Here is a 15,140-nt window from a genome sequence, read left to right as displayed (position 1 = left end):
GTTTTTTTCTCCAGTTCCTGAGAAGGAAAGAATATAAAAACGTCAGTGACTTTCAGTGCGTGAAGACCGCGTGGTTACTCCACAAGCCTGAATCACTAGCAATGACTGACTTGCAGTTCCAGCGCACTTCTCGTTACGGGTTCTCAAACACTCTTTAAGCATTACGGGATGCATATGCACGTTTGCAAAATGTACTATCCTTAACATGCACGTGCTTAGTCCTCGCGACGTTGTGCAACTTGGATGTCAAGCACACAGAACGCTGTTCAAATGGCGGAGAGGAAAGCAAATAGGAATTAAAGATAGGCGCCACAGATATCAAATCAGAGAGGGATAAATCCTGAGTGGAATAATGTAAAAAGCAAAGCCACTAGTCATAGCAGTTCAGGATTTCATCCGCCTTTCCAATCAGGCAAACATCACCATAAGAAGGTGGTAATAAAAATGCACCTGACTCTTCCTTCTAATGAAATTACGCTCACTGAAAGCTGACATGAGTTTTCAATAAGTGCTATTTTCAGTGCCTAAATGAATAACTGGAATTTGTCTTTTTTGTAAGTATGTTCTTTTCTAATAGGCAGAGACAGAGTTTTAAGTGATGTTACTTCGAGGTAACTAACTTGGACACAGTGCAAATATATTACTGAAGTATTATTTGTGTGTTATTCACATCACTGCAAGTGTCATTTTTTTAGCCTAACATACCAGAATTTTTCTAAGCCTGAGTTATGCCTTTCCCCTTTGTCTTTATTTTTATGAATGGAAAGCAGAAGACAAGTGAGTATCATTGCTTTATTTGTCTTTGCACTGTACGTTGCTACTACATAACAACGAGTATTGACTATCATTAACCTGACCCCTACTGTGTGTAGTCCCAGGCACGACACCTCTCCAACCTACAGTTCTGTTCCATTATATGCAGACAGGAATTCGATCTGAATTACAAGTCACAGGGACAAAACTGTTTGACACCAATGACAGCTTTGCAACAACTGCACTGAGACATACCTGAATCTAATCTAGGTTCAGCATAATACACTTAAATATTAAAACTGAAAACATATGCTCACGTAACGCACATACACTGACTTCTGATGATGCAGGAGTTCTTAAAACTGCTTTAAAAATTACCTGAGCAGCAAGGAAAGGTAAACGAAAAAGCATTATGGTCACACACATAACGAGTATACAGGATGCACAACTGTTTCAGCAACTGCATTTTGTAAATTTTACCTTTTCTCCTCCTCAGATGATGTGAAGAAGCTTCTTTGCTCTAAGGGTGCAGAATCACTCGCTTCTCACCAGGTAGCTCTGTCAGGGAGGTGCTGCCTACACAGTGATAACCAGCAGCTGCAAAAAGCAGATGTCACTAGGTAGCTGTGTCTCTTAACGGAAACTTCGTACTTCCTTACAGATTGTATCACAAGTGCTTCTCTCCTCAATGCTCATCAGAGACAGTCCCTTAAACTCAGAAATAAAATTAAACACCTCTTATGATGTGTAAGGAAATGCAAAGTTTCCACTGAGAGCCTGATTACTGAGTTAAAGCAGCTTCACCTTACCCAATAATCATTAAAAGTAGATGTCACTAAGCAGCTCTCATTCAACAGAAACCACCTTCTTTCTTACGGGTTGTAAAATGCATCTTAATCTCAGAAAAAAATAACCAAAGGATCATCTGTAGTGAGCAGAGAGGAGGAGAGCACTTGGTGGGTGTGTGGGAGATGTTTCTAGTCCCTCCCTGCCAGATAACTAATTTTGCAAGTGACGCTATGTAATTGTAGAAGAAAAGAGCTGTATTGATCTAGTGGAGTAAAGGCTCCTTTTATTCATTGTTGTTTGATCTTCCTAATGCCTATCTATCTTGCTAAGAAAAGAAATGAAGGCATGTTAATTCACACTCCTTTTTTGCTTGATGTCTCCCATAGCAGGTTTTATATACAGCAAAACTACCTCCTACCGCTGACCTGGCACAAATGGTAATAGTGGTCAAAATATCAAAGAAGTGGGATGTGCATGTATGTGTGGGGTGTAAGGGCCAAGGATGGGAGGTTTATCGTGGTTTTTATCACAGCAGGAAGCTCAGCAGCGTCTGTGAATTTATCCTGAGTGCGCAGTGGGCCCTATCTGTCTTTTGGGGGGTCCTGGGAAAGGAGAAGAGAGCACAGAGGACATGCGCTAGTCGGATGGTTTTGAGTCCCACTAGCAGCTGGCAAGTGCTGCTCTCCTCTGTGTCCCAGAAAAGGCCAGCCAAGCAGAAGTAAAAGCCATTTCTCAACAGGAGAGGCTGTTTGCTTGTTAGGAGAAACCGAAGACTCGCAATGAGAAATAGAAACAAGAAAGCTATAGGAGGTGGTTGGGAGGGTAGGAAGAATCATAGATCTCAGCCCAAGAGAACTGATAGGTCTTCTAGGTCAACCTCCTGTATTGTTCCAGGCACAGGTATAGCTTTTATTTTAGTTATGCTATTTGCTGCTATCCTGTATGGCTCTGACACTGTTACTTTGCCCAACAACTTATATTTGGCTGAAGTGTTTCTTCCAGAAAAGCTTGATGTGAAGACAGCATGAGATGTGGGATCTACTGGTTTCATGTTTCTCCAGAATAACACACGGGTATGGGAAGTAGCTTCTTGGTTGTCTTTCACAAGCTGCGTCTGTTGAGATTTTTAAATCTCTCACTGGGAGGTGTTCCTCCAGTGCAGGCTATTGCTCTCCAGGTCATGTACGTCTTCAGTTTACTAGCAGTCCTTTAGAGATGTGAACTTCAGATGAGCAGGCAACACTGTGGTACCAGTTTCATCAGCTCTGCTCACAGAAACTAGAAGCTGTTCCTCTTGCTGCTCTTTTGTCCATGTAGGGGCCTCATTAATCTCTTCTTTGACATGTTCTTGCACTAGAGGCATAAGTTCAGCTCTTCACCCACAATAACAATGACATAAAATCTTTCTTTAAGCACCTGTTTTTCAGGAAAAAACACCTCTTGCTCTGTAGGCATTGTTCATTCTTAGTTTTGGCTGTAACGCTTTTGCCTCACTAAACCACCGTGCGTCTGCATGCCTGTCTCATCCCACTCATTATCTTCTACTCCATCAAACTGTCTCCTTTGAATTTCATCAGTGGTGATTTTTCTTGATTTCCAGATGAAGTAGTGAATAGAATTGAATCCAGATACAATCTCTCTTCTACCCTGTAAGAGCCCTTCTTGGTTAAGGGATGATTCCCCATCACCAGTAACCTTTTGATGTCTGTTGACCTGTCCTTAGCCTACATGCCGCTCTCCAAATATGCTCCTGACCTTTCAATCATAATGTTACCAGGGACCAAGTCTGCAGCCTTATGAATGCCAGTTTAGCTTGATTAATAGGGCACTGGCCTTGAAGAAAGGACCTATCTGGCCTATTGCCTTTCGCCTAGTCCTTCCTTGGAAGAAAGACTTCCAAGTAGCGAGTGCTTCCTAAGCAGCTTTCTGTACCTGCTGCCTCGGGTGGAAAGCTGGGCTGCTGCCACTAGAGCAGTGCAGCAAAGGCTCCTTGTCAGGGCATGCGTGTGTGGCTGGGGTGAGGTGAGGAAAACTGGCTGGACTGTACTCTCTTGCAAAGCAGCAGTTGTGCTGCTGAAGCCTGCCACACCGATGTATTTCATGCTGCGTCAGCAAATGGGAAGGCCTGTCTTTGTAAGGAGACTTTGAGCAAGAGCGTGTCTGCAGGAAGAGGAATGCTCAGCCACAAAAAGAGAAGAATGGTTGTGGCTACAGATGATGAAAACTTAGGATGTAGAAACTCCAGAAAATGAAGCTAAAAAAAAAAATATCTGCAAGTTCGTGAAAATCAAGAGGACAAAAATGAACCCTGAAACACCTTCTGATGGCCTACCAATGGAAAGAGACCCTGGGAGAGCCTGCGAGGAAAACTGCAGAGAATACAAAAAAACCCAAATCTCTGAGCAAATGAGATAATGCAGAAAATGGATGAAAGGTGGTGTGAGTGAAGGTCTTGCAATGGCTTGAAGAGAAAGGGGCTAAGTATAACTGTAGTCCGTAGTGGGAGAGCTCTGAAGTCCCCTTCTAACATGCCAGCATGTTTTTTTTTTCAGCTTCTCCTCAGAGAAGAACCTGGCAGAGACTGACAAAAGGGGGATGGCAGGAGACCACGAGGTTAAGAGGAAAGTGGGAAGGGATCTCAATGAGATGTAGAGGGTGTTGCTGTAAAACTAACAGGTTGGCAGGGGAATGGGAGAAGAAAGAAGAAATCTTACCTCTTTACTAGATGGTATCAGGTATGTGGCGCTGACCAAATAAATCACGAGTGCAGAGAAGTGGACCAGACCTGGTTAGCCTGACTGGGAGGAGATTAACCTTTTATATGGGATGAGAAGGGGGGGGGGCACATTAAAACCAGCAGGAGGAAACTTAATAAAAGCAAAAAGCAGAACAACTCAAACCATGAAAATCTTGCTTCTCACCAAAAGAGGATTTCAGCCACTCCTACCTTTTACAGAAAGTCTTATCATTAACTTTTCATTTTACAGAAGAGTCTCGCCCAAGGAAGGACTGGAGATACACATTTATCTAACTTGCTAGCTAGGCTGTGAGATACTCACCACTGATATACCGCTGCACCATCCATTCCCTCTGAAATCAGTGTTGGCCAGGGACAGATGATTCAGAAGTGTTTGTTAGAGAAGTCCTCATCCAGAAGAGACTGCCTCGGGAGAGATGCAGATGATGGTAACTGAAGATAGCCAACTATTGCAAAAATCAGTATTTTTACTGATTGTGTGGATCAGCGCAGGATCCAGGCCACCAAAGTGAGTCCAGGCCACAAATGATTACCTTTCTCAACAAAGTGTCCTCTCCATCAGGTGGCCAACCCCTTCTTGTGTGGTCAGGTTTTCTGCAGTTCTTCTTTTGCAATTCAAGTGAATTTGAATCACAGTCTGTACATCTGTAGTTCCAATCTTTGCTCATTAGCGAAGGGTTTGTGCCACCTATTCACGGTGCAGTTCTCTTCCTCATCATTTTTAATTTATTCCAGATTTTCTGTGCATGAGTAAAACTGCAGCAATCTGACAGAGAACTGAAAAAGGAAAGTGAATTAATTTCCTAGTTTTAGAGACAACCACTGCCTACACTGTTGTCCCTGGTGATTCACTCATAATTTACCTCAATGCTTTTGAACTTATGGATCCCCTTTGGCTAAGACAGCTGCTTGTGCTGACAAGCAAAAGATGTAAGCCCAAAACGTGTTGTCCTTGCTCAACACTGTTAAGTTGCAATTCCCCACATCTTTTTTTCTTTCAGTGGTCTGGCCCTATGCATTCTGCTGTTTGCGTCCACTGGCAAGGCTGTGAATGGTATTGCCCATCGTTTTCCTCAACCTAATTTGCTTTCTTTCCATGTGCTGTGCTTGCAAAGCTGCTATATTCAGAACTCCTCATAAAAAAAGAACTGAAACTTCAAACCTCAAACATGACGCAAACAGTCATTTTGTATGCTGAATTTTACTTAAAAATCACTGATGCAAAAGCCATAAGTTGTATTCTTCTTAAATGTGAAATGACACTATGAGGATCTTGCTTTGTCTTGTTTAGTGGTCTCCTCAGGACAGTTTGTTCCATGTTTATTGCAATGAGTTTAAGTACAGAGGAATGATGGCATTCTAGCACAAAGGCTTTGGTTTCTGTTTGTTTTGTGGTAGTGCCTCCAAGTCTCAAACGCTGTGGTTGTTGGTAGTCTTCAAAAGCTTATTAAATGACTGGCCTTATTCTAAACATCTACACAACAAATACCTTCACAGTCTCTCCTGCCACATTCCTCAGGTGGCAGTTGTAACAAAAAGGGAGCTAGTTAGAAAAAACAAAGTATTTGCAGAGGATCAAGACTGAGAAAGAACCAATACTTGCTCTTATCAATTACTAATCTTCTTTCTGTGTTTGCGAAGACCCAGGCATTCTGCCATCACAAGGTAAAAGCTGTTTCACTGCAAGTCCTCTTCAAGACAAGCTGTACAGACAACTTAGGTAATATTCAGTTCACTTTTAGTAGCAGGCAAAACCACTCAGGGCACTGAAATAAAACTCTGATAGCAACTATAAAAGGTTTTCACTGGAACATCTCTTTGGTCTTTGTGATTCACAAGATGCTCTAATGTGTTTTGTGAATCATTCATGAGACTGCTTGTAGTTAATTTAATATCCACAGGCTCTCCTTTTCTCAGTAACAAGAAGTAAATTTAAAAAAAGGAAGAAATTGATGTTTTTTTCTAGCAGCAGGATGTAGTGGCTAATTTTTTCTTACTTTTCATAAATATATTTTCCCCACTCTGTACTTGTTCATCAGTGACTCCAGTGTCCTGCTTTACCGTGTATGACTTTTAAGTCTGACAGAGTTTAATAATGCCACCCTCTGGTGGGTGCAAAATGCAAAGAACACATTGACACTAAAGATGGGCAGGAGAAATGATGGAGCAAGCTTAGGGCAGAGGGTCCTGCATGAGCAAGGGTGATTATGGGGGCAGTGAGAGGTTATGGTGACTCTGGAAATACTTGACTCCTGGTGCCGTTAGCCTTGTGTGAAAAGATGTTTGCCACTGCCTACAGTTGCCTTTTCTGAATCTGACTTGATCTGTAAACTATGGCCCACGCATTGAGTGTTGTCTTTATGGTAGCTTGTATTTTGTCCTTCCCTTGCACTGTAGCCTTCTGAAACCTGAGCTACCAGGGGGATTTGGAGAGCAGGGACCAGCAATGGGACCAAGAAGAAGGAACTGAACAACAGTCCGAGTGATGGTAAGCTTTAATGATTCAAATGAGAGCTCCCTTAGAAAAATCAGCTGACAGCAGTACAAGGTTACCTCTTTCCTAAGAGAGAACCCCAAGGGGGAGAGGGGCTACAATAAAGCAAAGAGTCACTAGAGAGGGGCTCTGAAGCTACTTGGGGGTTATGACCTGGTCAAATGACCAGCTCTAATACTGCCATGTACAAAACAGACAAACCTAGCTTTGAACCCTACTCAGACACCTTCCTTCCAGGGCAAAGAAAACGTGTTGGTGAAGGTCCTTTGTCTGTACCAAGAGGTCTAGCAGGATGTCCCTAGGAAGTGCTGAAAAGGTGATTCCTGCGTGTGCTTACCCAGTTCCTCATCCCCAAGTGGTCTGAGGCCATTAGCACTATTGCTTGAGGCCCTTACAGTGGGAAATGCTCCCCATTTCCGTGTGTTCCTACTATGGCCAAGTTGGGGTCTATGTTGCTCAGCAATTGCCCCGGGGCAAAGGGGATGGCAAAGGGCTGTGGACAAAGGTGGTGCAGCAACCTGCTCCAGGTGCCTCTTAGACATACCACTTCCTTCTAGTTTCCTCCTACCTGGTTGGACCCCAGAAAAATAATTGAAGCTGCAATGCAGGGTTTCAAGCAGTTGTTATATGTAAGGAACTGTGCTGGTAAAGTGCATAGGAAATTGCTTGTAGAAAGAGCAGCGCGTGTCTGGCACTAGAGGGAACTGTCTTGTCAGCAGATGCGTGGAGGCATCTCCTGTTCTGCTTCCTCGGTGTCCTCTAAGGTGTCCTGCAACTCACGGCCATTGCAAAATGTGCTGCCATTTCTTTGTGTCACGGTGCTGCTGGTTTGGATTTTAATGTGGCAAATGTAGCAATTATGGGCTGAATGAAAACTGAAATGTAGCTGTTTCAGTTGCCTGCATATCCTGACTTAGGGATCTATACGTAGCTGGACTGTTGGGCTGCAGCTGCGTATGGAGCAGTGACAAATTCATGTAACTTATCAGAGACTTAAAATCTGGGTGGGGTGGAAAACAGACTGGATAATAACATAGTGAAAAAGCTGTGCCCAGAGTCTGTCCTTACAGTCTCTGTCCCATTCACTAACCGCTGCCTTCAGTGATGTAAAGTTAATGTGCTGCTTCCTGCTGATCGAAGGATCACAGCTGGAAATTTCATGTTCTTCATGAGCAAACCATTTTCTCTGTGTCCAATGGGAGCTATTTTACAGTATTTCTTTAGGGAGAGGAATAACAAATACATTAACTATTGGCATTTGTGTATTGAATATTAGTGCAACAAGCAGAATTGCAACAAGGAGAAGTTGGTGGATATTTTTTTCTGTGTTGAAAACAATGTGTTCACACTAATATGCAAAACCCAGGTCTTGAGACTTGGCTGTGTGTATGTTGAAAACCAAACTCTTACAGTAGTTACTGAGTAAATCAGGAAGCTCTTATTAACAATGGCAGCAGAATTATTACCAACTTCAACAGAAGCTGTATGTATGTGACAAGCGTCAGAAGCCATCCTTTAATAGACATAAATTGTTCTCAATTTTAGCTTCAATTACTGAATTTGAATTGATCTGGAAGTCACAGGTTTTCATTAGGGTTACGGGTGTCTTACAGACTTTATAAACTGAAGTGCAAAGAGTTAATCTTTGAGAAGGACTAAGTCTTTAACACAGAAAATATTTCATTCACTACTAAGATGTGGCCATTTTGGAAGTGGCATGTAAACAGCCTTAGGCAAAGCACAGCACCAGGCGTGGGCAATTACTGCTGAAGAAAAGTGTTAGCAGGTGGGAACTGCCAAAGCAAAGGTGGGCAGAGGTACTGCAATGTCTAGAATTTGAATTTGACAAGAATAATGCTGGTACCTGAGTTTTTCTTTGGAAAACTCTCCTGTTTGGGACTTGCATGGATGGGTCTTGTCCCCTTATTGGCAACAGAGTGTCCTGTTAGGACAAGGGTTTTGTACTACCTACGAGATCTCAGTGGGGAACCTCGCAGAGGTGACAGAGGCAAAAAGGAAATGACTGAACCTAACCCATAACCAGTGCATTTATAAATAGTTTCTCTGTGAAATATAGCCTTAAAACTTCAGACTACCCTGAACCAGGGCTTCAGATCCACTCCCAGCAAATTCTAAATGCAAAGGAAATATGTGGCTAGCAACTCCTTCTGATGCCAGTGCTGAAAATACAGCTTTCACCTCTGAACTATTTCCCAGCTCAAAGTCATGCTCTGACTGGCTGCATTTCTGAGTTTTTTGTACAAGTTAAAAACCCCAAGAGGTCAATGAAAAGAATTCAAAGCAGCCATGCTCGACTTAAAAATGAAGAAATATAAATCCTATGATTTTGGGACTGTGATGTGATATTTGAACGAGAGGGATTCGCAGTGGCACCTAAAAAAGATACTGATGCCCTTGTATCTCACTGCAAGCAGTTTGGCTAAACATGTGTCTTGCTCATTCTATTTATAAGTAGAACATTAAGTATAGTTATGAACTTGCTGAGAAAAATTGGATTCAGGTTTTCATTAGTTCCTCAAACTGTAACCCAGCTGGGAAAAGATTTATGTTAAGTGTCAGTGTGATTTCAAGCAGGAAAAAAGTTGATGGTGATGAAAAATAAAGATGCCAAGATAGCTCACCACCCCTCAAACCCCCAAAGCCCAATCCCCCCACCAAGCCCAGAGATTTCGTGGCTTTTTTTGCACAACCAAATACTATTCAATGGGTAGAGATAACAAGTGTGCATGTGTGTGTGTGCATTTTTCATGTGTAAATTGTAACTTGCTAAGTAAGCAAGAGTCTGTCCTTAGTTTATCACAGATGAAAAGGTTTTATCCCATACTGAGAGACTGGTTTACTTTCTCATGTGTAATGGGTAGGAACTGGATGTTCCTAGTCCTCAGGGATGCGTTGGTCCAGTCTAAGGGTATATGCAGCATTAGTGCTGTACATAGAAAAGTGTATGTTGTAAACTAGCTGGGCAGTTAGGAAGCACCAGTTTCCTGCTGCAGAGGTTTTGAAAGAGAAGTGCTGTCTTTAAATAAAGGCTACAATTACCTGTAAGTGCAGTGGAGGGACTTAAAGAGATGTCAGTGGGCTTTCAGTCAGGCTCGAGTGGTGCAAAGAATACCTCAAGGACTGTAAGGTCTAAAATTAGCATGAACCCAGGTAACTACACAATATTAGCTGTCACAGATCACAACAGAGGCGTGTTGTGGGCAGGAGCTGCCACACACACACGGTGCAGTACAGCGAGGAGCAGCAATGACTGTCTCAGCGGCAGCTGAACCCAGTCCTGGTAGTTTGTTACTGGTTGCCCTCAGAGCACTGGTATGGTTCATGGAGTCTGAAATTTTTTAAGGGAGAATTACAACAAAACTCTTCCTGCTAATGGAAACAAACCCAAAATGTTGATTTTGGTTTTCAACGGCTTTTCAAAGATTTACCACTCCTGCTGTGAGGAGGCACGTGGATAAACTAGCTACTTGTTGCAGAGCCCAATGCCTGGAAGACCCCCCTGAAGCTTTTTATCTCATACAAACGCTCAAATACCGAGCAGTAAGACCTTGGACTTAATTAGCAAATTCTATATAATGACTTGAAAATACGTGGCATAAAAATTGAGGATGCTATGCTGACAATCCTTGGAAGTCTTCCATTGCACGGTGTGGTAAAGGAGACGGAAGAAGTGCAGGTTGTCAGGAGGAGCCCTTGGCTTGGAAGCAAAGGGGTTTTGCAGATGCAGTTTTGCACGATGCAGCTTGCAGAGGGCCCAGCCTGCACTGCCAGGGGGAGATGGACCTGGAAGGCGTGTGTGCTGTGATGGGCTGGTGACAGGGAGGATTCCTAGGCAGGAAGAAGCTCTCCTTTCCTAGAGAGCTGGCAGAAAGCTCTGGGCTTGCACCTTTCTTTCTGGAGACAGCACATGGATCATATTTAAAGGTGCCTTTTATTCTTCCCACTCAGTAACTCACCATTGTCTGAAAAATAAAAGGAAAGCTAAATAAACCAAGTGAGATTGCACTGCTCAGTCTGGAAATCCACCCTCTTCAGGCTGATTTCATGCAGATGACTTCTTGTTTAGTCTCAGAGTACCTTCCTCTTTCTTTCTGCACATCTTAGCATTTCTTTAAAAAAACATTGTAAAAATACCATTTCTTAAAAATACCATTTGTTTGGGGGTGGGGACAGAGGGACTTGTCTTATCTCACTTGCTTGGGCAGACTGAATTTTGAAAAGTAATTTTAATTTCAAGTGACACTCATACCATGCTTAATCTTAGCCAATAAGTCTAGAGTCTGGAAGTCCACTTATAGCTGAAATTTTAAAAGTTGAGCACAAAGAATATATTTACACCTAATACAAGGCATTTTTTGAAAAGGAGCTATTATACTGTAGAGTGTATTGCATGTTCAGTAGAAAAAAAATTGAATATTGAGTATTTGTGGAATTATTGCATATGGAAAATTGCTCAGTGGTGATCCTCTCCTCCAGGATTTCTTAGAAACAAGGTGGTACTCAGGTCCACAAAGAAAGGACCTCACACTGATACTCTAGAACAACACTTTTGTGTTAATTCGAAAGTGAGAGCATTTCTTCAGATGTGACATACTGCCTGTTCCATCGATGTATAGAAATAGGGTCCCACTGGCGTGGGCTCATTTTGTAAGATTGGTCCTTGAGTTTTCCTTGTAATGTGAGCTCAGCTTCACAGATGGCAACAGTCCTTTTTCCTTTCACCTAACTCCAGTCCACAGTGCCAACAAAAATCTCCTTTGCTCTTGCATCAGATGATGGCAGGAGGTTCGCCAGGAGGCCCCTGGGGAAGGACTCTCAGTTGTCTGATTGACATTTTCCACCTCCAATGCATTGTCATTGCAAGAGTTAAAAGGATATTTGGAGGCTGTGGAGTGCACGTGGTAAACATGTCCTCTGGGACACATTAAATCTGGGTACACCTGCAGGTTTCTCTGGGGAACTCAGCTGTGGTGGGAGAGGCCACAAAGGCTGAGGAAGGTTGTGGTAAGCAGCATGGGCAAGTGGTTATTTTGTCCTGAAAGCCGTTGCCTATGATGGTATAGACACAGTTGGTATTTATAACGTGTGGCAAGCAGAGCACAGGTGTGAAGCACATACTTGCCATGCTCTGCAAGCAATTCACAGCTTGGTCGTGCCATATTTGGACCAAGCACAGTAATGCCCAAACCCATACCTCCAGCTCCCGTTGTCCCAGCATGTGCTGATGTCCACTGATAAAGCTGGCAGCCCCTCGCTCAGCAGAGTGTTTGGGGATGTGCTGAGTGAAGGGCTCCACTAAGCTCTGGCCTTGGGCTCAGGCCACAGCCGAGGGAAATCAGGAGATATGCCTGCTGGCTTGGTTCAGCTCCAGGGAAGGTCCCAAATCCTTAGGGATGATCCTTGCTCTGATTATTGCATGCTATAAACACTGAGTGCGTTGTTGGCACTAAATGTGTATTCAGAAATAACTAATGTTCAGCCTTGACATATTGTACTGCTTTTATTTTTAAAATCTTTACTGGTTTAGAATATTTAATGCTTAACAAGAGGCATGTCAGTAATTCAGTGCAGCAGTCTCTTCGTATGGGTAATGGCAATCTCTCAGCGGTGGCTAGCCCTGCTGAAGACATATTTACACACATTTTTTTCTTCACAGAGCCTTCTAGACGAAGACAGAGCCATCCTGGTCACTGGTGTTCAGGGTAATGTTGCTGTTCACGACGCTTTCTGCATAGCTAGCTGAATGGGTGACCTGGTAGCGACTGCAGGGGCCACAGAAACACAGGAATGGACAGTACTTTAAGCAGACACGATAAAGGTATTTCCTGAATTTTTCCGCAGCAAAGGCATAGATAAGAGGATTGAGACAACAGTGACTGAATGCAATGGTTTCAGTCAGGTGCATTGCGTAGTCCAACGATTTAATTTGGTTGCAACTTGTGAATAGCTCATAGTGCTTTAAAGTCTCTAGAAAAATCAGTACATTGTAGGGGGACCAAAACAGAACAAACACGACCACCACAACCAAGATCAGTTTTACGGCTCGTGCTTTTTTTTTCTGATTTTTGCAGGACAGCAGGGTTTTGACAATCCCACAGTAGCAATAGCATATGATACAGACTGGGATGAAAAAGCCAATGGTGTTCAGCTCCACATTGCAGAACACCGGCCAGATGTTCTCCAGCTCCTGGGGGAGGACAGAAAGGCAGTCGTTTTCTACCAGCTGGGAGAACACAAAATGTGGCACTGAAACTAAAACCGCTATTGCCCATACTCCGAGGGTTACAAGCAAGCCGTGTTTCACTGTTCTGGATTTCAGAGAATATGTTGCCCGGACAATGGCCAAGTATCTGTCTATACTGACAACAGTGATAAAGAACATGCCCCCAAAGAAACCGATGTAATACAGCGAGGAAACAGCCGTGCATGCAGTAGTCCCAAGGGTCCATCCACGCACCGTGTTGGAAGCCCAGAAGGGGAGCGAGATCACGAAGAAAAGGTCCGAGATAGCCAAGTTCAGGAGATAGATGTCAGTGATGCTTTTTTTACTGCCTTCTTTCACAATGGCAAACACCACCGTTAGATTACCTGTGAGGCCAAGAGCAAACACCGCAATGTAAAACATTGGCAGAAATATTTTCCCAAATTCTTGGATGTCAGTCTTATTGCAGGAAAATGCATGTTCGTCGTAAGTGTATTCAGGTGTCGTTTCTGTGAATGCTTCCGTCATGCTGAATTTTCTGGCTAGAGGCGACATAAAAAGGGAAAAAAGAATAATGTTAGAGAGAGAGATCCAGTATCTGCTCTAGTAAAATACGGAGAGCCCTCGCCAACACACACGCTTTGGGATTTTGTCACTATTTGGGTTAGTGAGAGTTGTACTACTGAGGAGGTGATGGCAGTTACTGACAAAAGCCCAGACTGCTGACACATGTACTTCACTGAAAATTAGCTCTTTAGGATAAGAAAACATAAATGAGAATTTCAAGGGCTGTCGAATAAGCCCCTGCTTATCAGAAAAGCAGCAGCAAACTGACATCCGACTGAGCTCTGCAGGTGGTGCATCGCAGCATGGGAAAACAGGCGCTCCCCCAGTCCATTGGGCAGTGCTCAGCAGGGAACGCTGCCTCACACGTAGCTGTTGATCAGCACGCGATGCCTGTCACACCACCCAGAGCCCAGTCTCACCCCACATGCTAACCTCAGGGTAGAAGTGTGGTAAGACGCCCAGTTTGGCCAGGTCTGAGCAGATGCTTGCCAACATGGGAGGAGCAGTTTGCACTGGGACACCCCTTGGGAGCAAGCATACCTTTGACGAGGTTTTTAGAAAAATAATCCTATAATCAAAAGAAGAGAAACTATATTGACGCTTTTCCTCGAGCACCAAAGTGTCTCATGACTGCTCCTGCCTTGGCCACAAAGCAGTCAGGTTGGTGCCAGGGCTTGTTAGCTCAGAGGCTGCTCCTAAAGAGAGTGTGGGGTGCAGGTGTGTGACCTCTGGGCTCACTGCTGTGCACATCCAGTAACTCGGGGCACCCCTCAGTTCCTCTGCGCTCCCTTGGAATGTGGTGTTCAAGTCTCTGCAAACATTTCTGTTTGCAGGAACCAAAAATCCTCGAGGGGGGCAGGTGTTACTGCATTAGCTCTGCTCCCTGGTTGGGGTGGAGAGCCTGTAAGTATCCTTTACTTTCTCTCGCTATAGGAAATGAAGGAAATCAAGTGTGATATGCTGTGCAGAAGCCCTGGGACATGACAACACGGCCAAACCAACCTGCTAAAGCTATGACTGAAAGGAAAGGTCAGTGATAACTACACTGCAACTGCCCATTGGTCACAGTGTCACAATCTTCCTACAGGTACCCCCGTTGGCTGTAAAAAAGAGACTCAGTTCACTGACCATAAGCTGTCTCTCATATAGATGTTTATATACTCTGTTAGTGGGAGATGTAGTCAATACAGCCAATGAAGAGCAGTGCATCTGATCCCGTGCAGCTTGGGCCAAGTCTGCTTTAAGACAAGACAGACTGCTTTCCAGACTGTGCTGACTGCATTGATGAAACTCCACGATGAGCGTTGATGATGCTCCGTGATGAGCACAGGCACAGTACTCAGTGGTGGACATCCGTGGTGTATAACTACTCCCACTCCTGACACTTAGAGTGAGGTGGTTGGAATCGCAGCCTGCATGTCCGTGTTTCACTGATAGCAATAGTTCTCATAGCCTCTGTTTAAAATAAGCCTTGAAAGGCTAAGCATGAAATGAAGATGTCTTGGGGTGTGAGACAGTTCTTGCTCAAGAAGTTTCATTTGATGTAGTGGTAACTA

At 43.7% G+C, this 15,140-nt stretch overlaps 1 protein-coding gene across 1 annotated transcript; it reads right to left on the bottom strand.

Moving 5' to 3' along the window:
- Window positions 1-12,477: 12,477 nt before the first annotated feature.
- Window positions 12,478-13,545, bottom strand: CX3CR1 (C-X3-C motif chemokine receptor 1). Its single transcript, XM_068405527.1, has one exon. It carries the CDS (start codon window positions 13,543-13,545, stop codon window positions 12,478-12,480), a length of 1,068 nt encoding a protein of 355 aa, XP_068261628.1.
- Between the last annotated feature and the right edge of the window lie 1,595 nt (window positions 13,546-15,140).

Source organism: Nyctibius grandis, chromosome 7 (assembly GCF_013368605.1).
Source record: "Nyctibius grandis isolate bNycGra1 chromosome 7, bNycGra1.pri, whole genome shotgun sequence".
NCBI classification, from domain to species: Eukaryota; Metazoa; Chordata; class Aves; order Nyctibiiformes; family Nyctibiidae; genus Nyctibius; species Nyctibius grandis.
This window is presented reverse-complemented; position numbering and strand designations above follow the sequence as displayed.

Coding starts and splice junctions, on each gene's coding strand:
- CX3CR1 (XM_068405527.1), bottom strand. CDS start 13,545: ATGACGGAAGCATTCACAGAAACGACACCTGAATACACTTACGACGAA.